The following is a 26,685-nucleotide window of genomic DNA, read 5'->3' on the forward strand; positions in this document are numbered from 1 at the left end:
GTGTTTTTTTATCTTGCTACTCTGGAAAGAATGACCCAACTATAATTACTCATATGTTTATAGAGTCTAGGAGACAGAGTCCTTATCTTTTTTGATGATTACATTTCAAAGGAATGGCTCTCAGGTCATTAGAAAGACATTCTTGAATTGTAGGAGATACATATATAGCTCAAAAAGGAAAAGGAAAGAATCACAATTGTAAGGTCTTTTTAGTAAATGCTCTAAGACAGGGTAGTCAAGGGCTTATCAGCATATTTCAGAACAAAAAGTAATTCTTTTGGCTGCTTTGAGCTTTCTCACATAAGCACTTTAAGGGGTCTAGCTAGGTCACCTTAGGGATGCTTCCTTGAACTATTAGAAAATAGGTTAATATTTATTTACATTTTTATTTTCCTATTATTTTATTTTTTAATGGTGACATTGTTTAACAAAATTCAATGTTTCTAGTGTACAATTAATTCAACAGTAAGATTATATATATATAGCATTGTCTGTTCACCTCTCAGATTTTTAATATGAGGAGAGAGAAGTAAAAAAATAATAATTTGTGCTGGGAGCTTGTGGTTTTATAGACCAGGTTGAGGCTTAGTAGAGAAGAGGATTCAGAGGAGCCTGGCTAGGAGAAAATCTTTTGTGAGGTGTCATCATGATGGTACTTATAGTTGGAGTCATAAGTCATTTTATATTCGCTAAGAGCCTTGGGGAACACCCATGATAGGGGCTATGAAGAGGACATAGTAATAACAGTAGGGAGAAATACAAAACTTTATAATCATAGAAGCTATGTAAGAAAAAGATTATTAGAAAAAATATAAAAGAATGAGACACTGTAGAGTGGCATATAAATCTCCAAGACATGGCTAGGATGTGTCAAAAACAAAAAGCCAAGCTAAAGCTATGCTAGTTGAATTTAGTCCATTATTCTATCCCTTCCTCCAATAATATTTTATGTATCAAAGAGAAGTTTGAAGAGTAAATTGAGAAAGTATCTAGCATTGGGGGCATTATAATGCAAAGTCTAGAAAGGCATAAGAGTTGAGACTAGTAGTAAGGATATCATTAAAATAGATGACCACATTGTCCGTTTTTTTGTAGGTCAGTTATAGTATAAGTGTGGCAATTAATTGTATAATAAAAGACAAATTTTGTGCTCAAACTCTGAGGTGCAAACAAATATGAAGTTTGCCTACAGTGGGCAAATAAGAAAGCCAGGGATGAGAGAAGATAAAAAAGTTGAGACCCAGAAGTAATATTGTTGATGTATGACAGTTGAGAAATGGTGAGGATAAATGAATAAAAGATTTTATAAATAAGTTTAAGGTCACTAAGAATGATGAAGATAGAGATGAAAGAAGGAAATAAATTTAAATGTTCATTCAGAGATAAATGTGAAATTAATGCTGGCAAAAATTTTTTAAAAAGAAATAAATTATATAGACTCAAATAATTAGCATTAGAGAAGTAAAAATTTGAAGATATTTTTGTCATCTTCAAAGTCCTTTTTAAAGTTTTCAGCTTTATTGAAATATAATAAATTAATGGCTTATATTTACATTGTATAATTCAATGAGTTTTTTCAATTGTAGTTGACATATAATAATACATTAGTTTCAGTAGTACAGTATAGTGACTAGAGATCTATATAACTCACAAAAATGATCACCCCACTGAATCTAGTATCCTTCTTCCCTTCTTCCTTACATATTTATGATAATATTGTTGACTATTTTCCTTATGCTATGCTTTATATCTCCATGACTATTTTGTAACTATTCATTTGTACTTCTTAATCTCTTTGCCCTTTTCCACAATCCCCTTAACCCTCCCTCTAGTAGCCCTCAAAATATATTCTATATCTACAAGTTTGTCTTCATATTTATTGTTGTTAATTTTATTCTTTATATTCCACGTATATGTGAAATCATGTGGTATTTGTCTTTATCCGACATATTATTCCATGCAATACTCTCTAGCTCCATCAAGGCAATATCTTTTTCCATCCCCTTTCTTTTACTCTGTGTGTGTCTTTAACTCTGAAATGAGTCTCTTGTAGGCAGCATATGTAGAAGATATTTTCATTATAATGGCTGTGTGACTGAAGTTAATATGAAAAAGTACATGTACTTCCCTGAATTATTTTAGTTTTTAAAATCTATATAACATTATTTAGCACTTAGTTGATAGCATCTTAGTGAAAGCAGATTTTCTTTTAGTAGATTGTAGATCCTTATTTTTATGTATCACCTTCACATGGCTAGGCACATAGTAAGTAAGTGCTCAGTAAATTGTTCTCCTTATTATAATTGCTTCTGATTGAGATATTTGCAGAAAATCTAACTTTTTATTTTGTTTTAAACATTAGTTAAGTGTGTTTATGTTTATGTACTTTCCACTCCATTTAAAATTATAAAGGTCAATTTTATTTATTTAAACCATAGTTCTATAGGGAATATCTTATAAATTGAGTCTTTATCTTTCCTATTGATATGTTTAGTTGGGAGCCCAAATAGCTTTTTTTTTTTTTGCACTATAGTATTTTAATATAGTGTTTAATATACTGTTTTATGCAATAAGCTTATTATAAATATAGCAAATAATTTTAATATATCACTTAGTTTTAAAAGATTAGAACATAATCTATATTTAAATAAAAGTTTAGTACCATTTCATATTGAGTTGAATGTCAAAACATTCTATAACTTCTTAGACATCAAATGTTTCTATTTCCAGTAATAATTTCCGTCCTTTTCTTCATAAGAATTGGCTATAGAGAGTCAACGTTTTTTTTTTTTATCCCCATTATCTGAAATAGCCTTTCTCTATTTTCCTGTTTTATTAACTGCCTATCTTAAAAATAAAATCACTTCTATTCATGCCTTTTATCCTACAAGTAATACTAAAACTCGAAGATACAGTAAGTGGTTTAAATGGTTGAGCTTATAACAAGATATGAGGAATAAAAAAACTGGAGCCCAACTTCTTATAATAATTATATTTGTAAATTGGCTTTAGAGTTCAGAAACCCATCCCTATAATAGCTATTATTTCTAGTCTACTCCTGAAAAAGCGAGGATGCTAATTTTTCCAAGAGAGCATCAATGTTGTTAAGCATAGTTGACTGTAGCCTGGAATAGATTAAAACAGGAAAAATAATAATATTGTTGACATACATTAAACCCTTTGTAGTAGACACTGTTTTAAACTCTTTACATATGTTAACTCATATGATCATTGAAAATGCCTTATGAATTTGGTCTATTAGTATTCCCATGTTAAGACAAGTGAATGAAAATATAGAAAAGTTAAATGAATTTCCCATGGTCATATAACTAGAAAAGTGATATGCAGAGATTCAAAGTCATTATCTGAATTCAGATAATGTACTCTTAATTATTATTCTATATGCTTATCCAATATTCTAGGTTTTGGACATATAAAAATTAAAGCATAAAATACACAGGTTCTGCTTTCAATGGATCAATGTAGTAGAAATTCATATTGGTTTATTTTACAAATAATTTTGGTTGCTTGCTCTGTGCATGAAACTTTATTTGCTGTGCAGTACACAACTAAGAACAGCCAGTCATGTTTCCTGTCTTCATTTTAGTGAGGTGACAGATAATAGAAACGCAGATAGCAAAGAACATTCTAGTATTATGAAAGAAACAAGCAAGGGACAAAGAAAAATAATATATAAGCAAGTAGGTGGTATTTAATTTGGCAGGAATAGATCAGGCAAGATAAAAGCAAGGGGTTTTATGAGAAAAAAAGGGAAATAATTACCTGAATAGAAAAAAAGAAATTTCTACTGGTGGTTTAAGCTAAGCTTTTCTTTAGCTATGCATGGCCGTTTACTGATTCTAAAGAAAGTTCCTAATTATTAGTGCTTGTGGTCTGGATGTCTGTTTCTCTGTTAGATCTAAAACAGTGTTTTGGAAGATGATGCTGCTCTGACCCAGGCCAAATATTATTTTTCCCAAGTCAAACATTCTAAAGGTTCAAGGAGCAAGATGTGCAAGTTTTTTCCTCTGTGATGGCAACTCTGACTCCATTTTTAAATGGCCACATTTATATGATTTTTCTCACTCCGAATCAGGATTAAACAAAGTGATGTGGGAGAAAATGGCTATCAGTAATGCCAGACCAGATATCTGGAGAAAAAAGGGCATAGTTGAAAGAAGAAAAGACAAAGAGGAAGAAGAGGAAGAAAAGATGAAGGGGAGGAGAAGAAATGCATACATTAATGGCTGGATAAAAAGCTGTGCTTCTGACGCAGACATCAATACTGCAGCTGCTTTTGACTGGACTCAATTTAGAAAGCCCTACCCATTTTGGGACAGAAGTCATAAGGGCATCAGAAGCCACATGTATGTTTCCAGTTCTATTAATTGTGTATACCACATTTATAATTTAACTAAACATATTCACTTGACAAATGCACAGGAAATACTTTTCTTTTTTGAAATAACTAATTTGTCACCAGTGAATAGCTTGTAAACTGGATATAATGTTGCATTTCTGTTAAGAACCCATGTAAAATGTGTTCTATTTCTAGATTTTCAAAGTCTTCAAGACATTTTTGAAATTGTTGTTCATCTTTTCTTCTTCTGCATAGAAAATGTCCACATTTCAAGGCCCATTAAATATAATAGAATACAATAATACGTAATGAAGCACTAATCATTAGTAACTTATTAAGTTATTCTTTGAAGATTACTATTTACCAAAAAAAAAAAAAATAAAGTATTTTAACAAAGCACACCTAGAGATGGCCTTAAACCAAGGAAATTCATGTCTATCTAATAATGTACCTTGAGAAACTTGAAAGTACACCTAGGTCTTATGTGGGCAAGAAGAACTTCCCAATTTCTCTTATATCAATTCTACTGATAAGTGAATTGTTGTCAAGAATGTTTTGCACTGTATGAATTGATTGAGGGAACTGATGGTTCTAATCCAGACACCTGGAAATGGGCAGAATCACCTCTTTCTCAAGAAGCTGATTTCATGGCTTTGGCCTGAAAATTTACCTTACATTCACAAAGGAACTGATGTTAAATTCTAAGGCACTTTCTAATTATATTTCTCAAAGAAAGCCTGTGTATGTTTGGTCTCCTGGACTTTCCCCTGAGGATGAAGAACAACATACCTGAGTGTATTGAAACCTCGGAATTCGTGTTTTTCCTGGCAGTCTTCTCATACCAATGTTAGCTTAGTCTTGGTTGAGTCAATGTTTTATCTTGTTACTCCTAAAGGAATGACACTACTATAATTTACCATATGCTCAATGTTTCCATTGCTTATATTTATTTTCTTTTATTGGTGGCGACACCCAATAGGCGCATTTGTTGAGACATAACAGTCCAAACAATTTTCAGCTAAGTCTGGAATTCAAGCTAAAGCTCATTATTTTTAGTATTTTTAAACCTGATAAAAGGGAAAACACAGTGAGGGAGGTTAAGAAAAAGATACACTGTCAGATAAAAGCCTCAAAGTGTTTCAATCTGCTTTAATAATTCCTTAGGGCAAATCGTTCCTTTTTTTCCTGGGAAAATCAAGTAAAAAGGACTTTTTTTTTTGTTATTCAATATAAAGCAGAATCTGTTCTAACATGGAAATATTTGAGATACTCTGTTTCCAGGGAATTAAACTGCTTTTGAAATGGTAGTGAAAGCTTGTCTTTGTTAATTAAGAGATTGTACCTAGACAGTGAGATGTATTATTTACTATAGAAACCCTGGAACTATGTTAACTGTACAAAAGAAGCATCTGCTATATCTCAACGGTGATACCAAGTGGTTTATTCCTGATTTTTAGGGAAAATTGGCTATAAAAAGATCTGTCAAGTTCATTTGAAGTGAAAGATATAGAGTAAGGATGGAGTAATGAGTCTGATTTGCTTGGATTTTTTCAAAGCTATGCCATTTCTCATTTTATCTGTGAATTATGAAGGAGTATAATGCTGCTCATACTACTAATAGAGTTAATTTTCGAAATGACTTGATAGAGCAAAAAATACTGTGGAATAGATGATTTATTAATTAATAACTGAAACACTTTGTCCATTATCAACCTCCTCACCTCAAATCAGAACAGCAGATGATTCATATAAAAAGAGCTTAACAAGTTTTATTATAATTGTGTTTTGTAATTTTTCTTCCATCATCACTGACCTAGATTTCCACACTAATCACTCACATTAATTTCTTGTAAATTGTTTTGTTGACTGTGTAAAAGGAAGCTACTCATGGTAAATGACTGGTTATACAATTCACCCAGAGTCAGACAAGTTGAAACAAATAAATCCTTTGTTTGGATCCTGGTTGGTGTAGATTGAGAATAGTGATAGGCGCTATAAATGCATATCTAAATGGTGGTGTTAAAGAATATAGGCTTTTGGAAGCAGATTAATCTGCATTAAAAAGATTTATTTAACGTTATCAGTTCTGTAACCATAGAAAAGAGGAACAATAAAATTAACTTTATAGAGTAGCTTTACACATAGAGTGATATGTGTAAAACAAGTAACACATTTTCTAGCAGAAAGACAGTGCTCAATTGAATGGTAGCTATTAAATTTTTTATTAGCGAATTTTTTTGTGTGTTGTGTATAGAAAAAAATGAAAAAAATTAATCACATTAAATAAATCTAGTCCAAGTGGCTTTAATATTGTTTTTCACTCCCACGAAATCCTATTGATACTAAACTAAATATTTACCTAATTTAAACCTAAAAACAACTCTTTTCATTTACCTACTTTCAGAAGCGTTGAATAATTCTTTTTAAAGATTCCTTGAGAGAAAAACAATAGAAAGGCTCTGACTGTTAAAATGTTAATTTCTTAGTATGGCTTCCAAAGTTATACATGTTTTTTTCTTAAATGTGATAAGAGTAATAATAATAGAGGAAAACAGATAACATGAAGAAAAAACTATAATAATTTTTTTATAATTAAAGATGTACTCAAGCACCTCTATGGAAAATAAAACTGCTCCTCTATGTTATATCCTAGAGACTGGGAACACAATTTTAAGAAATAATTGTTTTTTCACATTGTCAGAGCCGAGGCCAAGCGGCTCGATTGTGTTGACTACATCAATTGTCAGGGTCTGAGGTATTGCTGACATGACCCAGAAATTTCCATGGTGTGAGGCCCAATTGGACGAATGCATAAAAGTTAGACATGAGGATGAAACGGCAGGCATCAACTTTATTGTGCAGAGCACACTTCTAGGAAGTGCAGTTCTATTGGGGAGTGCAGTCCATTGTGTGGGGCACTCAGTCTTGCATGCACTTTTCCTGCTCCCCTTTCTTGTGTTGGCCTTCTGCTCTCCTTCTTTCTCCAGGAGACCGCATGGCTCCTCACATAACAAAGTACAAAAGTGGCATTCAGCTACACATGCGTGATACAATAAGCTGAAGTATGTTTACATATTTTCTAAATCTGAGGTCCTATTCCTAGCCATGGGCCTGGATCACAGCCAGACCTTGGACCAGCCAGACCTTGGGCCAGTCAGGCCTTGGATCAGCCAGGCCTTGGATAACAGCCAGACCTTGGATCACAGCCAGAACTTGGGCCAGTCAGGCCTGGCGCCCACACATAGTGTTACTTTTATGTGTTAGAATGTATGTACTACCATGTTTCTTTGTCTAACAACATTTAAAGTATACCTTAACTAGCAATTTATTTTATTTTATTTCATTCTTATATCACATTATTTGACTAGGATCAAAGAACATTCTGTACTGATTTATTGAAACATTCTCTACCACTCTTTGATGGTTGCAAGCGTGCAGTTGAATTTTGGCTTTTTGATATATTTGCTTTTCCCTGACCTTTCCAGATGTAATATCAAGAGAAAATTTATTATGATTATACCTAAATGATGTCTCTGACATGAGATTTTCAGAAGTATCTTTAAATTTTTCACATTGAATACTTTTTGAAAATTAATTATTAAGATATGAAAATAAAATAGAGCCACAATTTTTCTAAATAAAAGGTAATTCTCTAATTAATTTTTTTTGAGGGGGTGACAGGAGTCAGACTTTAATGATATGTTTTTGCAAAAACTGTTCTCATGAGCAGCTCACAGCTCAGTTTTATGCATGTAATCAGCAGTTGTAGGCTTCACAATTATTATATTTTTGTTTTGGAATGTTTGTGAAGAAATGATTAATAAAATAAGATGTATATACATATATATTTTAAACACTATTTCTTTCCAGAGGACAAGTCTTTTGTAGACAAAAGTGTAAATATTCTTTCTTTTCCCTATCAGATGTAGGTTCCGTTGAAGGACTTGCTTATCACAGAGCCTGGGACACACTATACTGGACCAGCTCTACTACCTCATCCATCACCAGACATACAGTGGACCAAACACGGCCTGGAGCATTTGTCAGGGAAGCTGTCATAACTATGTCAGAGGATGACCATCCACATGTGCTAGCCCTGGATGAATGCCAAAAGTAAAAAACAAAACCAAAACAAAAAACAAAAAACAAAAAAAGTTCATTTTTATTTCTTTATTACAAGTCAAAGACTATCAATTATGTTATTTTTAAAATGAAATAACTTTAAAAATAACAGTTTTCTTCAAAGTGTTTTTCACAATTCATAAGACTGTTTTTTAATAAAAGCCTTGTAAATATGAATAATTAAATTCTGGACTCTTTAAATATTGGTATCACCTCCATGATAGATCAGTAAAAGCAAATTTAAATAACAAAAGGGAAAATAGAGACAATAGTGTACTGGAAAAGGTATATAAAAAAAGACATTAGGTATAGCTAATTGAAATGATAAATTTGCACAAAAAAAAAAAGACAACATATTTTGAAAACTAGAAGCCATTTCTATAATTTGATATAGTGATTTTAACAACTGGGATCTCTCCAACTAAAATACAGAGAAAACAATAACAAATCTCTTTGTGCAGTTTTAATTTCAACATTAGATACTTAATAACACCTACATTGTGCAGATATTTATAATAATACTTATGAAGAATTTACGACAAGAGAAAATACTCAGGATGTAGTATAGAGTGAATAAAAAACAAAACAAATCAGAAAAAAAGTCATAGTTTTGTTGATGTCAAAAAGGAAGCAATTATATGAAAACTGAATAACAAAACTTGGTTTACATAGAAAAAATATATATATGTATGTGTATATATATATATATATATATATATATATATATATATATATATATCCGGAGTTCCAGTTGCTACAATTTGGTAAGAATATTTATAACTACTAGAATATCTTTTTATTCTTAAATGAACAAATAAACAAAAATCAGACCAATCTAGCTTCCACTAAGCAGAAATAGAAGAGCAATTTTTAGATGTGGCGAAGAAAAATTAAAGAGTAAAACACAAAAGACTGGTAAACTCTAACACTGACCACTTGAGAGAAGAAAGGACTATATAAATTACTCAGTGTGAGAATAACTAAGTCTGGTCACTCTTATAGAGCTCTGAATGAGATTACAGTTAATTCACTTAATTAAATACCTACATTTTATAAGTAAAGGCTCTGAAGGTTGACAGCCTATTGCACCTTAAAGCTCTGGTGACCTAGTTCAGACAGATACAGGCTTTCAGGTGCCTGGGCAGAGCTAGTTCTGCTCACACCATAGCCCTAGAACTATGTTTGTACTTAAATCAACTAAATTGATCCTGACATTTCACCTCAAGAGTCTTAAGACAATAACAAACACCTTATAGTTGATCAAAGAAATTTATAAAATAATTTTGAAATAAACACAAGAGAGATCATGGATGATATTATATATGATTAGTTTTAATTAATAAGTACTTTATACTATAATTATTTATTAGTCAAAAATTATACTTTCATCTTGCATATAGTGAACTTCAAATTAGTATTAAACCCACCAAAATATTTTAATTGAGAAATAATAGGTAATTCAAATTTAAAGTTAGGCTAATTGAGTTGAAAAATTGACTCAGTTATTAAACTTTAATTATTCAAACTCTCTGACCTCTGTTTGCTCATCTGGAAAATGAAAGGTGAAATTAAAGAAACACTAATACCTCAGAAATTCAATAATTCTAAAGCCAACAATCTAGGAAAATATTTCAGGTAAATTGTATTTAATAACTCATAACTTTTTAAATGTTTCAATTTTTTTTAATTATTAAATGTCACAGTGTATGGATAAAACTACTGAATAATTCAAGAAAATGGAATTCTGGTTTTTGTGCTTTTTTTGCAAATTTTCTGATTCATAGGACAAAATGTTTTTGACACTTGCTCACTTAGAACACTTTATGTTTCATAAAGAAGTTGAAAATACTATGAACTATTTTAACAAAGAGCATAGATGACCCAACTTTTCTTAACTGGTAGAGGTTATTTATTTAAATTATCAAATAGACTTTCGAACTTGAATATTATCCAGTAATAAGTTTTTACATAATACTCAAAAACCACATACTGAATAAATATTTTGGTTATAACTATACATTGCCTTTAAATGATTATATGTGGAAATTATATATATATATATAGTCTTATTTCAAATAGTTTTTCTTTGTCAGTATTTATTAAACATATTTTTCAAATATTTAAAGCAGCCTTCTGGTTAGCCTCCCTTTCTTCCTCCCTCTTTCTCTTCTTTCTTCTTTCCTGTTTACCTCCTGCCTTTTTACCTTCTTGCTCCCTTCCTTCTTCTTTTCTTCCTTCCCTCTCTTCCTTCCATCTTTCCTTCCTTACTCTCTTCCTTCCTTCCTCCTTTCCTCCCTTCTTTGCCTCATCTTTTATATCCTAAGCAGCAACACTGATCTTCAAATAAACTCTTAGGGACAGTCCTATAGATAAAAGAGGAGAAAGAAGAGCTGTTTTAGTAAAATTAGGATTTGAAGATTGCAGCCCTGCAGCTTCTCTACTCTTCCCGGGACTTCTAAGGTCTTCCATAGAATCCTAGGAATTCCTCAAAGAATAGTTTGACAAATGTTGATTTAAAGCACGCTATAACATCTGTAAGTAACAGATATTATCTTTAATCCATTTCCCATTTAGAAAAAAAAAATTCAGCTCACTGCCAGCATTAATTTAATTTTACATAAACATGCTCTTTGGGGCTGAAGCAAATCTGACTGGTTTGTAATGTGAAAACAAAATATAAAAACTGATCTTGAAGTTATTTCTAAACAGAATTTGTCTCTAATCCTAATGTAACAGAAATGTATACATAAATAGAATTCTTCAAATGAATCTTCAGCTAACTGTTCGAGAACAATGTTAACATCACATGTACATCTTACGTTTTATAGGATTTGACATTTTCAGTGATTAAGAATTACTATATTTTGTAAATTAAAAAAATACTATTAAGAACAGAATGCTATAAATAGAATGATATCATTTGTTTCCAAAGACTATTCATATAATAGAGTGATGCGAAAATAATAATAAAAGCAAGATATTTCATGGCCAACTTTGGGGGTAAGGTTAGGGTTGTAATCCATAAGTTATCCTGGATCAACGCCGCAGCTGCAAGTGCTGCTGGGGAGTATTCTGGAGGCAAATGGGAAATGGGTTAAGGATTTGAGAGCAACCCCTGCAATTCCAGAAACAGCATTGTAATTTATAAAAACATCACACTGACAAAAAGAGAAGAGAGAAAAAAGATGTTATAGAAATATAGTAGTTTAGTAACTATATTTCTCTATATACAAAGGAGAATGCAGAATTCAAAAAATAAAACATAAAAAGAGAAAGATTTTGATTTTCATCATTTGAAAAAAGAAATACAGTTAGTTTAAGAACGATTTCTAAAATGATCATACTGGATCTGCTGAAACAAGATATTAATAAGTTAATCCATATCTGCAGTTCATAGAAAATTTAAGTTAACTCTTTAGTATCTGATTAAAATAAATTTTCATCATGCATCAGACATAATGTAATTAAATCACTGTTTGAAAAAAAAAAACAGGATAATTTTTTTTTCAGAAATAGTTTCCAGGCTTAGGAAATTAGAAAAAATGTACATGCAAATATAATATGCATGCTACCCTTATTACTTAAGTTTCCTTAAGCATCATAGGATAAGAGGTAAATAATTTTCCTTTTTTTTTTAATAGTTTGACATTGCCATGTTTCTACTAATGTTTTTTACTGTAAATAAACACTTTGATTTATTTCATAATTTTTATTTTAATTAGTTTAATGTTTTGGACCAACTGGAATGAACAGCATCCAAGCATCATGAGATCTACCCTGACTGGAAAAAATGCCCAAGTGGTAGTCAGTACAGACATACTCACTCCAAATGGACTCACCATTGACCACCGTGCCGAGAAGCTGTATTTTTCAGATGGCAGTCTAGGAAAAATTGAAAGATGTGAATATGATGGATCACAGAGACATGTAAGTTAACTGAAAATTTCTTGATTATAAACTTAAACATGATACATTTGAAAGCTATATGCTTTATATTTGCCTAAAATATGCACATCAAGGGATTTCAAAATAGTTCATGGTTTGAACCAATTCAATTGAATAATATTTTGAAAACTTTCTTCAGGTACATTTGCTACCAGAGAGAGAATTTGACTTATAAATTTTATTCTAGAGAAAAAAAAAAACTGATTTTCTTCTAGTTATTAATTGAACTGGAATTGTTAGAATGATTTGCATAAGCTTCAGTGTTATTTATCATTTTTTTGAAATGTGAAATGATGTTGGTTAGTTGCCCTAGGTTAAAAAAAAAAGGGAAATAAAAACATTAGGAAAGAATGAAATGATCTTCTGTCTGTTCTGGGTTTCTCAAATAAACCTTAGCTTTGAAGAAAGAACAGATTCCTTTCACAGTCAGGTCCATTCTCTATCCCCTTTCTCTGGGATCCAAATGAGATGTTAGTTGGAGAGACTTTATGCTCACCTTGAAGAAAATTTACAGTGGATATTTAAGGTCCATTGAATGGAATAGTAAAAGTCCAGTGACTTCCCCTTATCCTATAAGGACAGCAGCCCTTTGCAACTGGGAACACTCAGGGTTCAGAAGAATAAGATCCGGGTGGTTACAAGACTTTACCCACCCATTGCCCACCCTGTGCATGCCTGAAAGACAAAATAGTCCCAAGTCTCTTCACTCCTCCATTGCATTTCCTGAAGGGCCAGATGCTAAATATTTGAAGCTTCGTGAATCATATTTTCCTTATCACAACTATGTGCCTTATAGTGCTAAAGCTGACAGAAAATATGTAAATGAATAAGCCTGGCAGTATTTTAGTATAACTTTATGTATGAAAATAGGCAACCAACCAAAGGGTGCAGTTTACTAATGCTTAGATAAATATGAGTTCTAATTAATTTAAGAGAAAGGTAAAGTTTTTGTTACTAAAATGAGCAATTAATTTTTAAAATTATTTAACTTTTCTGAAAAAAAATTAAGTTAGGAATTATTTATTCACTGTTTAAACACCTTCACTATTCTCATTTTTAAAGATGTATGAGAGTTAGCAACTTACTAGTCATATTAGATAACAATCATTGAATGAGGATGGTACTTTAGATACCATGCTAAGCAATTTATATTTCATTTTATTTTTATTGCATTCCAATTTGGCAGGGACTTTTATGATTATCCCTATTTTACCAATAAAGAAAATGAGGCACAGAGTTTAGCAGTTGCCCAGGAGGAAACCACATTCCTGCAGAAACTGGATTCTATCATGGTAGTCTCCTCTAGACCTAGTGCTTCAATCATTGTGCTATACTTGGAAGTATTTTTTATAGAAAAATAGATCAAACTAAGGATATAAATATGGCCATTTCACATGCTTCGTGACTAGCAATACATTTGTTTTCTCCTCGTTACTCATATTTCTTTAATATATGTTACAATATCCTTTGAACAAGTGATATTTTCATTTATTACTGGATATGAAAATAAGCCTAGCAAAATCTGAAGTATTGATTTACTTAGTAAACTAAGTAGAGTTGCTCCTGTACAAAGTAGAGCCCACAGCTTAGCATGCATCACATTATTTTGACACACGTTACAAAACCTTAGTGAAACTGATGAAGAAGAAAACAGCTAGCTCTAAGTGACACATTGCCCCCTTTAAAACTGTAGTCAAATAAACACAAAGAACTACTTATTTTCCTTTAGAGTGTTCCTTACCTATTTGTTTCTATTGTGTTAAGAGAAGTTAATAATTTGGAGAATCATCAAAGCTGTTCCAAAAGAGATCAGTACTTGACCCCACCGTCATTGCAAGGACATTTATCACAGTTTTTTATTTAAAACTGTTTAATAGATATTATGAAGGTTTTGGCATATCACGGCATCTCTTCAATGGCTTGTGTTACATAAGGATGTATATTTTGTTCCTATTGTTTAGGTGCATGAGAAACTACAATTAGAAAATGGAAAAAGTACATGTTTACTTATTCAAATTGAAAATTAAGATATATTAAATATATGTAATCTAATTCTGTTAAAGATAAGATTACAAAATAAGTATTAGAATGGGGACTTGGAAGTTTGTTTAATTCTTTAAGATTATATTTTCAATGGGATACTGAATTTAAGCCTTACTTTTGGTATTAACGGATTACTTGAACATTACCAAATTTGGTAAAGCTCCTGTGCCTTAATCATCTGGCTTTAAAAAAAAAATATGTCTGTAAAGTTTGATTCCAGAGACCATAAGACTATAACAAAAATCACAAGGGTGTATAGTCTCTAGTAGCTTTCGTTTCTTTCTGTTTTTGAAAACAAAAATTCTATATAGTTCTGCTCTAACCATTTATATATATATATGTACATGTATATACACACAACACACACACACACACACACACACACACACACATATCTTTTTAAATAAAAAACACATTGAATACCTTGGAAATTCTTCTATTTTACTTGAAGACCCAAGATAGAAAAAGTTTGTTTTCCTTTAACTATAAATAAAATCAAATCTTGACATAAAGTGTTATGTTTTCATCTATATTTTCTTTCTTTTAATATGTGTGAGGTGCTATCAGATTCAGATGATTCAGAATTTTCCATTATTACATCTATCTTAGTTTCATAAAAATAATTATAATAAAGAACATCAAAACTTTAGGCTGATGAAAAAAGGTTTTATAGTTTATTTTTTAAATTGTCTCTTTCTTCACTCCCTCCCCAAATGACCATGAAAAAACAAAATAATATTTCTTCCTTATAATCCTCTCCTAGAAACAAAATGGTTATCTTGCAAAATAATGATTTTTCAGAAGTATGTTACAGATTTCATACTTGAAGATGAATTGAATGATGTTTTCTGTAGTAGTAAATGAAAGTAGCCTGATCTTGGTGAATACTGGCTTGTGGGTGAATTTTTTTTCTTTGTCTTTTTAAGGCTGTGCAACAAAGATTGCGATGTTCCAAGGCAAATCTAGATACTAGCATACTTAATTGCTGACACTGTTTGAAAAGGTTCTATTTATTAAAAAACAAACAAACAAACAAACAAAAAAAACACCTTGTGTATAAATTTGTGGTCTTACAGTGTAAGAACATATTGAGGATAAAGTTAATAATAGCAATTCTACTTTGAATATAACACGACTTCAAATAGGACACATCTTGTCTACCTCTCTGAACTCACAATGACTTCTACTAACTTTCAGAAAATTATAGAACGTCATTTGAATTAAATATAGTTATTATTTGATTTCCTATCTAAAATAGCATACTTTTCCCCCTAACATTTCTGACAAATATTTTTTTAATCACCACTTGAATATTTGCAATTTTTATTTCACAGGAGGTAATTGATGAGGCAACTACTTTTAATCTAGAGCAATTTTTTTTGAGACAAAATCTGTTTCTTTATGAATTTTGCCTTTAAACCTCTATTCAAGCTTCTGAAATAAACTGGAACAAACAAACTTTTATTTTTCTTTCATACAGCACTCTACATAGTTGGTGAAAATATGTTTCAGGGTAAACAGGACCTACTTTAAGTTATTTTACTATATACAATATTTAAATTTATGAAAGGTGTGATGCAAGTCTTCCATAAAATTAAAGAAATAATTTGGATCTGATCATCCAATAAGTGTCACATGGATTTAGGAGTACAGTTAACTTTTACAAAAAAAGGAAGGTTTCTCTCTGTTTTTATTCTATAATAATATAGATCAAGAAAATTGATCAGTTAGATGATCCTCTTTCGTGTAGATGGACCTGATCATTTTAATTTAAAATGCAAAGAAAACACTGAAATATTTCTTTTATGTGGAGGTATAACCCATCCTTCAGTAGTGCATAAGACCTAACTTCTGTTTCCCTCAGCTTTATGTTCTGTGACTTCATTATGTTCATTGGCTAAACATATGTCTCTGGATATAAAGTTATCTCAGATTTTATCGAGAATCAGGATTCCGTGGTTGCCATGACATAGTGTTCCTGGTCAGTAGCATGAATTTAACAATAATATGTACTCTGTTTTATCCACTGTTTCCTGTATTTTAGTCATAATTTTACAACTAGAACATGTTATATTTGTTACTAAATTGCATTTTAATTGATTTGAATTTCTGAGTATGTATTATGCTTTCGATTGCCTATTTTTGTGATCAATCAGTTGTTTCTATAATCTATTACTAAGATAACCATGGAACTTTCAGACTGAAGGCAACTGAGAAGAAAGATTATCTGTTATCTTTAGGAATGGTTAAGGATACCATATAGCTTATGTCTAAAGTTTAAAAAGAAGATACTTCTCTTGAAAAAATTGCCATTTGTCCTGAAAATATATTCTAAGAGTATGACAATATTATAGAAGTCTCAGAAACTCTAAAAACTCTTCTGTTATCTAATAACTGTTGAAAAGTGAACCAGTGTTTCTAATATCCTATCTATTCATAACTTTGGATTACCTAGTTTTATCTTTTTAATTAACTCATATGTACAAAAATGTGATCAATATCAATTTTTAATTTGGTATGTGCCTGTCCAGTTGAGTTGAAAAGACTAGAAATCAAAGGATGCTTTTTGGAGCATTTTTATTCTTAAATCTTCACATAAGCTAAGAGTCCTTTACCTGAAAAATGTACATGTAGCCCATTGAATTTATTCTGATCTTCAGCGATCTTTCTATGCTAGGACTTTTGCATGTAGGTGTGTGTGTGTGAGTGTGTGTGTGTGTCCTATTATTCTCATTCATCACTCTTATTTTGTTAACTTTGGGAAACCATACTAACGTAATTGATATATATATATATGTTTTTGATTCATATATAATATAATATAATATAATATAATATAATATAATATAATATAATATATATATTAAAGATCAAACAAATATATATATATATATTTAAAGATCAGCAAACCAAATAATGAATGCTCTTTTTACGTTTAGAATGCACTGTACAGGGCACTGCAGAAATGTGATGGTATAAAACCGTGGAGTTAAAAAGAATGATATTTACAAGTAGAAAGTATAGCTATGAATGTTTAAAGACTTAAAATACTATGATATATAAGAAGAGATGTAAAATGAGGTTCAACTTACAAAGTCAAAAAGTACTGCACCAATGCAATAGCGAGAGAAATGATAATTACATAAAAGAATATTTTATTTGCACAGTTGTATATTTTCTAACTTTAAATGAAGCAGATGATAGTAGAGAACAATTGTAAGAATAGAGAGATCAAATATCACCAAGGGAATTGACAGATTGGGAAAGAACCTAGACATTACAATCTGAAATATTTGAATGTGTATTTTCTTTAATGAATAGGAACTTATTTATATTAATGTTAATTGAAAAAGTTTGGAGAGATTCTTTAAACCTATTCATTGTGAGCAAATAAATTCAGTACAATGCTAATGCACTCACAAATTGTGTTTGAAGAGAGTTTCCTCTCTTGAATATCCAGAGGAATTAAACTGTACTCGAGCAGATTATTGAAACTACGGTTTGAACGAAGTCTGATAGACTTAATTACTGCATTATATCCTAAAGACTTTAATATGCTCATGCACATTATAAGTCTTCAGAATGAAATAGTATGTAGCTTTGTTCTTATCAGAAAATTGTTTTATTTTTTTAATGGTATACCATGGAATTTAAATGTTTTTAGAAATCTGAAAAATATTGATATTCTATTTATGTCACTTATTTTATTATAGGAATATTATAGAAACCATTACTGATCAGTGGATCAGAAAAACAGATCCTTTCAAACATGAAAAAAGAAAACAAAAAAATATATATTTTTAAAAATATATTGTACCTTTTCTTTTTCAGTTATTTGCTAATATTTACCTTAATAAATTAAATCACAGCTTTACATTTTTTTCTTTTAAACTCAGAGTTAGGTTTTATATTTTTAGTTTATTTCAGAGTAAGGCCGTGATAAATACAAGTATATACAGTTTAAATATGACCTATACTGATAAAATATAATAAATGGATAGATGTTTCTAATTTTAAATACTACATTTATTTGTGTGGTGGTCCTACCTACACATTTATTAAAGAAAGCCTTCTTTGATTAGCAATCTATAACTAAATACTTTTGAGTAATCTAGTTATTAGGAGAAAAAAAGAGACAATAATTTTGTTGTTTTATCTTTATTTTTGTTCTATATCTGTCATTTCTGTTGTTTCACTAGCTGAAACAATACCTAAAGTTGACAGGGGCTAAGAAAGAGTGAGTATAGCCTTTCTTTCTGCACTGACCCTGCATTAATCATTTTTGGAAGGCATTTGTTACCTAGTGACTCAAAGTCTTCTGAAAGAGATGTTGTTTATGTTCCTAGAAATTGCAATTTCTGATGTTTCTTACTTCACACATTCTTTTAGAAACTTTGTACAAAGTTTTTGTTTGTTTGTTTGTTTTTGTTTTTGTTTCTTTTTTCCCTCAGAGTATATTCCCAGGCAGAAATACTAAATTCCAAGACTTATTTTTAGAATGAGAAGGATGCAAGAATATTTGATCCTAGATAAACACATTTTGATGACGAATTCTTTTGAGTAAAAATAGGAAAAGGAATTTTTTTAATTGGTCTTAATTATAAGTAAGATCAATCACAAGGATATTTGATATTCTATTTTTTATGGCATCAAATATTTCTTTTCTACTGATAGAATCAGTTATTTTATTTCATTAATTAATTAAGAAATCCAAGTATCTATGTAGGTATCTATCTAATCTATATGAGTCTATGCTATTACTTTTTATGGTAATAGAATTTTAATTACGCTATAAAATCTACAGGGTCCTGAACTCTGAAACCTACAAAATATTTTTTTGATATCCAGAAAAGTGAATTTTCTGACAACATGTTTGATTACTTAGCCAAATCAAAACTATATCCTATCACCAAAGAAAAGGCATTATGATTTCAATTATTTTAAAATGCAAAACAATTAAATTTAACAATTTAATTTTTTAATCTAATTATCAACATCTGCATGAGCAGTCACTAAAGTTTAACTGAAAAATTTTCTACCATAACCTAGAACAATCCAATATTATAGCACAGACTAGGAAATTGAGTTCTAAAATGATTACATTAATTTCTAATGTCCTATGTCTAATACCTAATGCAAAGTATACTTCCCAATTCTCTATTAGAGCCATGTTCCTCTATTTAATAAAACAAATTTTGTAACATCCCCATTTCTATCCTCATATGAAATTTTATATTATATCTATCTTTTTACTTAACTTTTCAAAACTCAATTTTACACCTAAATTATTATATAAAGGAAATGCATAATTTATAATAATAATAGAAAATACTCCAACATGTAAGTGCACAAAAATAAGGGAGAAAATATGAGGACATAATCCAGTGTCTTCACTTATGTGTAGAATCATTATAAATGTGACAGCTAGGAAGGCAGACTCATATCAGACTCATACTAGATACTCAAATACTAGAGGAGTGATGTCTTGGGTGATATGATTTTTAAAACTGATAATGAGTTTTTAAAACTGATAATGTTCTAAACAAAATTAAGTGAAGTCATCCTTCAATTTATAAACATATTGCATGCTTTAAAAATATAAAGTATATAGTAAAACTCTATAAAACAATGCTTTTGTGCATACACACACACACACACACACATATATATTAGTTAATTTCTAGATTTAGATATTATAAATGGGTTTCACATTTGTGACTGTCTTATAGGATATTTGAAACTTTGGCTGAGTTCCAGATAGCTCATTGTATACAACTGCCCTATGTATTGAAGGACTTCTAGATTTTTGGTTCTTGATGACTAAATTTTCTCGCCAACCTCTCCCACGCTCCTATCTACCCCTACTCTGCAATCAAGCAAAAATCGTGAAAAATTTTCAAAACGTAGAGAAGAGAGGGGACTGCTTTCATTGAGCACCAGTAAGAATGTGACTTGATTTCCTAGAGGCCAAAAACATTGAAACACTGGTCTTCTACCTAAAGAAATAAAGGCTTTGGAGATAAAAATGGTAAATTGTGTTGTCTAAATTTTATCATCTGTAACTGTGATGTATACATGTTATCACAGAGTGAATACAAGAAAGTTCATAAGATATTATGACAGTGTCAAACACAGGTGTCTGAAAATAAGACAGAAGTAAAAGAAGCCTGAAATTGCTGTTAGATAAAATTGTTTTAATTCTTGATTATGAAGACAACAGATGTGTGATCTTCAGCAACTAAATTAATCTATTTAAATTGCAAGTTCTACATTTTGATTTGGTTGAAAATTCTATCATTGGTTATGTGAAACTCAGCTTGATCAGCCTCAGTACCCATCGTTTTACATATTAATATGTGTAATAAGATGATGCCACCTCTTGGTTAATAATCATGTAGACAGTCTTAGCAGCAAAATAGAATATACAGCTTTTCAAGAAACAGTATGATGTGGCAGAAGTTAATAAGGTTAGGTTGCGGAATTACACATGCAATTGAAACTTGGATTCTTGACCTATTTACTAAACCTGAGACATTTTCTTAATTTTTCTGTGCCTTATTTTTTCCCCTTGAAAAATGAGACTAAGTTTATGTCTCAAAGTGGGTATTTTGAGGAGTTAAAGTAACTATTGCATACAACCTGGTACCTGGCAATAGCAACACATGCTAAACCTCCTAAAACTAACTTTGAATAATGCGAACTAAAAAATAAACTACATTTAAGATTTTGTGACTACACTTACTACACACATACATATGTGTATGAACATGAATTATATCAATTAGAACAAATCATAAATTGCCTCATCGATTCTTCTATGTAGTATTTCTAACATCTGAAGAAACAGAAATTGTTTTTCATCCTTAAATTTCCAAAAGCAAATAGCCCAAAATCTGGTTCATTGCTTCATTTAGAAAATATTTGCTGAAGCAATAAGTAAATGGATGAACAAACTAAAAGAGAAATTATAAAAATGTTTCCCTAAATAAAGTGAAAAAGCGAATAGCTTAAAAAAAAAAAAAAAAAAGACCAACACTTAGCTATTTGGGAGGCCTCAGCCATTCAGGGTAATTTTCTGAAATCTATACAACTGATATTTCTACTTGGTAAGATAAGAATGCAATTGCCATAGGGTTAATGGTGTTTATTTCTAACACAATCTCTTTGATTTAAATCCACATACATTTCAATGATGGTTCAGCTCGGTTAGTTGTGCAAATTAAAATGTTACTGAAACTCTCAAAAGAGATGTGTTCCTAGAGAAGAATTATGGTCAGTATTCAGGACAAGTAGTGTATTTACCCAGAAAATAACTGGAGTCCTTTCAGAAGATGAAACTATACTGATGGATTAATTTAGTATTTCTTGGAAACTTTAAATTTGTTAGGCATCAGAAAGAATTTTCAAAAGAGCAGCAGCTACCTATTCCAGTAGCTTCCTTGTAGAAATTCATATACAAAAATGAAAAAAAAAAACAGATAAGGTAAGGAAAGCCATTCTTCGTGCGTGCTAACATGCATGCAAATTAACATATGCCTTCCAAATTAATTTGCTTGCAAAGTTTCATATTTAGATTTAGGAAATTCTGAATTTCCTTACTGAATTTTTCTGTTCTCTGAAATCCTGATTGAATTTTTATATTATTCTGTAGCTAATTTTAATGTATTTCATATTAATTTCATGCACAAAAACCAGTATGAATTTATTTACACTCAAGACAATATCTTGAACTTGTTTTCGTGTTTGAGCCTTGAAAACATTTATAATGCCAGAAAATTGATTATAATTAATTAGTTATTATTTCAACTATTTAAAAATGTGTCAACTAGTTTACTCATGTATACTATCACTGTAAATAAATAACAGAAGCATAAATTTATTTCTGAGCTTCCCAGCAGCCAAGACATTAAGGGTAATCTATTAAGTTATATAGTACTTTGATTTAGTTGAAGGGAACAAAACTGTTTAGCAGGAAATATAGATGTTTCTGTGGCCCTAATACTTAAACTGCTATTATAACAAGATCTTTTATTTACATGAGGAGTTTTGAGAACATATAAAAGATAATAAAAATCGAAATGCTAAATAATTTATACTAATATATACTAAAAAAATCATTCAAAGAAATATAGTTAACTATCAACATATAAAATATATTTAATAATTTTCAATTCGGTTACTAAATTATTAAAAGGACAAGCTAATATTTAAAAATAAATGTAATGAGATACATGAGTTAAGTTATTGTATATTTATTAAAGGGTAATAAATGATAAAGAAAAATGGAATGAAATGTAAATAATGTTAACTAAAGCTATATGTTAGAGGAAACAAAACTGAATAGTTATACATATGAAAGGAGAGATTGTCAAAAACAGGCAATACTGAAGAATAAGGCTAATCTTTCCACCCAGAATCAAACAGAATCCTATGACCATGAATGTGGCAGCTCCAAATTTGTATAACCAGTAGTTTGCATGCTAAAATGATAATTTCAGACACAGAGAGCTAAAGGATCCAGGTATTTAGTGCCAGGATTAGGACTGGAGCTGAGTACAACGGGGCAAGTGAGGATAAGCACTTCATATGGTTCTAGTGACAACCTCAGAAGGCTGAGACTGATCAGCTAACCAGACCATCTACTATTGGGGCTGCTGAATGGTGGGGACATTAAAGGGCTTGTTAGCTCAATGAAAAAATAAATATTTCAGAATTATATTGCTTTTGGCAGGAAAAAAAGAACATACTTGTTTTCTTTTGTAAATGATATATTAGAAGAGGTAGAATTATTTCTAAATCCTAAACATATTTTAGAACCCCCTGGAGATGTTTGTTTGTTTGTTTGTTTAATTATACTGATGCCTGAGCCTCACCTGAGAACAATTTAAATCAAAATTCTTGAATGAGGCCTTGGTCTCGATTTTAAAGCTTTTAGTTGATTTTCATGCATATTCAAAATTGAGATTTACCATTATAAAGTACGCTAAACATAAAGGAAAGTTTATGCAAAGTATAATCAAATATATAGTAAATTAGGATATTATTATTATTATTATTATTATTATTATTAATTACAGTTTGAGTCTCTCTTACCTGCTTCAAAAACTTTCAAAGAATCATCATAATCTAGTCTTCATAGTGCCTAGCACATTTCTCCCAAAATATGGGACTTTTACCATAGATATCAGGTGACAGATGCAGTACCAATTTAAAGCTAATGATGTAGTATGAAAAGTAATTCTATTCTTAATACTTTTTCAATCCTCTGATTGATTAGAAAGAAAGATTAGTGTATTGCTGGCATATATTTAAAATCCCTGTCACATGCTCTGTTACTGATGAAAGTGGAAGGAATTAAAGGGGTGGGGAAGAGAGAACTCATACTATAATTTGGTAAATAATAGTATTTGATTATAATTTGATAGTGTTTTAGTTTCATTGTACATATTTTTAGAGTTATACCCTATTCTTCTAACTGGTACTGGATTTTCCTTCATAGTAATGAGTCAATTTAAAAAAAAAAAGAATAATTCAAAATAAGTAATAGTAGAAGTTGCATTCAGATGAGGCTAAAAAATTTTGAAAACATTTATCTCATTCTTTTTATAATTGCCACCAGATTTGTTTAAAAAAAAAATCAGCTTGAGGCAAGAGTTTATATTCTGATTCCTTATGAGCTATGCAATCCCAGGAAGCAGTAATGAGGCAGAAAAAAAAAAAAAAAACTGCTGAAATAGAGGGAAAGAATATATGAAAAGGTATATATACTTCAGAGCTGGCAACATCTTGGTATTAAGTGCACTGAATTGCTTTATCTTCTGAGAACATTTTTAGAGAGACCATATAAAAATTACATTTTAGGACAGTTCATAGACAAATACAGTCAAGTAGAGGAGACAAATATTTCTACTGGCCCTTTTCTCTTGGTCAGATATTTGATCCATGGGTCATTAGTTTTCCACCATCTTGAGGAGTGGTCAGAGGCTCTAGGCACAGATATGAAACAAAGACACTGTGCCCACACAAATGCCCATCACGTTAACTGTGGCAAACAAAACAAAACAAAAACAAAACTGGTCATGATTTCTGAAACCAAGTATGGTTGAAAAGATCTGAGATGTTTTGTAAGTAGTGTCTAATACAACAGTATTCAAGTAACTAAAAATTAGGAAATATTGCCTTAATAAGACCTGCCTGTTCAGGATCAAGGACAGTGACAAACTGGCTTTAGTCTAACCCTCCAAATACAAATTTTTATATCAATACTATTGTGTGTTTGAGTTGCTTCATTAAAGGTTTTTTAAATAACAGTTGCCATTTAGTGAGTAGCTAAGAGTTTTAGTTTGCATTTTACATAATCATCATCAAAGTAGCTATTATTATTATTTCAATTTGCCAGTGAAATAGTTGAGGTACTGAAAGATTAGCTAACTTGAGGTCAGAAGTCCAATCACATTTAAAAAACACAAAGGCTCAAGCTCTTTCATCTGCATATGTCATCTTACCAGTACATGATCTTTCAAAAAATAAATATCCTTTTATAATTGCCACCAGTTTTGTCATTTGAAAAGCATTAGCATTTGAAAAGCAAAAGCATTAGCATAGTATGTTTTAAATGTTTCAATCATATTCTTAGACCTAAATATACACTATACAGACCTCAGATTAGAGGAATGTGTCACATATCAAACCAGTACTTCTCAAACTTTAATATGAGTTGAAATAAATTGGGGATCTTGTGAAAATAGAGATTCTGGTTTAATTCTAGTTTGGAACCAGAAATTATTTCTAAAAGTCACCATACTTTCAATAACAAGGGTATAAATGTTATTAAGTACAAAATGTTTTACTGAATTATAGATATCTGTAATATATAATATAATATAATAGTGAGGTAGTCCTCAAACATTATGTGGAAGAGTTGCTTGTAATATGTCATTTTTTTTTAAATCCTGAAATTTCTGGAGGGAAACACAGTGACATTGGTATATTGGAGAGGGAGGGGATGGCCATAGAGAAATGGAGAATAGGGTTTGACTACAATTCCCCTGTTGTCGAATAGGCCCAGCTTTATGATGAGACAGATTTTATTGAATGAAGTAATTTTGTCTAGCTCAATAAATAGTTATTAAATGAAAGAAAGTCTTAATTATCAATGATTACCATAGAAGAATAAGTTACAGTAAAATATTTGGCATGTTTAAATAATCATAAAAAATTCTTAGTTTGAAGACTAAAATATTAAATGATTGACTCCAGAAAGACCTACATATTCCTCAGAATTATCATTTTGTTAAAATATTAAAGGAAGGAAACCATCAGTTATGAAATACCAAATATATATAAATTCTTCATATTAGTGTAGCTCAAGAATATTATTATTTTGTTCATGGGGAAATAGAAGTAAAAAGAAAATGCTTAAATAAGCAAATTGATCATCTTTATAAAGGAGTAGTAATATTTAAGATTTGTTTACTTTATAATTTATGTGAGCAAAGATAGTAAATAAAAGGTGATAACTTTTAATAATGTTACATTGGTTTAAATATCTAAAGCCATTTAGAAAATTTGGAGAAGCATCAGTTTCGACTTCGGATCCTCCCACTTTGTCTTATATATTAAACTTAAACACAGAAAGTAAATAAGAGGAATGATGCAAGGTTCTTGTCTGTAACTCAGCTCTTGGAGGCCTCACCCTGCTGATATACTGCTGTAATAAATTACAAGACGAGTGTGGTTCTTTTGATATATTATTGCACTAGTTCATGAGCAGGATGACTGACATAAACGTATGTACTATAGACAGCTGGACTTCAGAATGTTTTATTTCTCTTTCCTTTTTTTTAAATGCTTACTTTAGAAAGTAAGAAAGACAACAAAATGACAAATACAGGAGGATATTTCTGAAGCAGCCCCCTGCATAGATTCTGAAAATAATAATTTTTCAGTTGAGAAGTCCCAGTGCTCTTCTTACTTCCATTAGCCACAAAGGACTGTTTTAAAAATATTAAAAACAAAAAAAATATATATGTTAATTCATATCAATTAGGTTTTATGATTCAAAATGTGTTTTTTTACTTGCATAAATGCATAATGACAGACCTTATCTATATTTCCTTATTCTCCCTGAGTTGTTATTATGATAGTAAAAATTGAAATCACAGACATTTAAAACTAGAGTAATTACCTAATAGGTTGTTATACCTCTACTTAAA

General features: G+C 30.5%; 1 protein-coding gene across 4 annotated transcripts in view; it reads left to right on the forward strand.

Moving 5' to 3' along the window:
- Positions 1–26,685, forward strand: part of LRP1B (LDL receptor related protein 1B) — a 1,622,137-nt gene that overhangs the window by 1,314,940 nt on the left and 280,512 nt on the right. For all 4 annotated transcript variants that reach the window (XM_036236560.1, XM_036236558.1, XM_036236559.1 and 1 more), the window contains exons 42-43: positions 8,284–8,473; positions 12,205–12,409. In XM_036236560.1, the coding sequence (XP_036092453.1) occupies positions 8,284–8,473; positions 12,205–12,409 (395 nt within the window). The remainder of the gene's footprint in view (positions 1–8,283; positions 8,474–12,204; positions 12,410–26,685) is intronic.

This window comes from Rousettus aegyptiacus, unplaced genomic scaffold (genome assembly GCF_014176215.1).
Source record: "Rousettus aegyptiacus isolate mRouAeg1 unplaced genomic scaffold, mRouAeg1.p scaffold_m13_p_2, whole genome shotgun sequence".
Taxonomy (NCBI): Eukaryota; Metazoa; Chordata; class Mammalia; order Chiroptera; family Pteropodidae; genus Rousettus; species Rousettus aegyptiacus.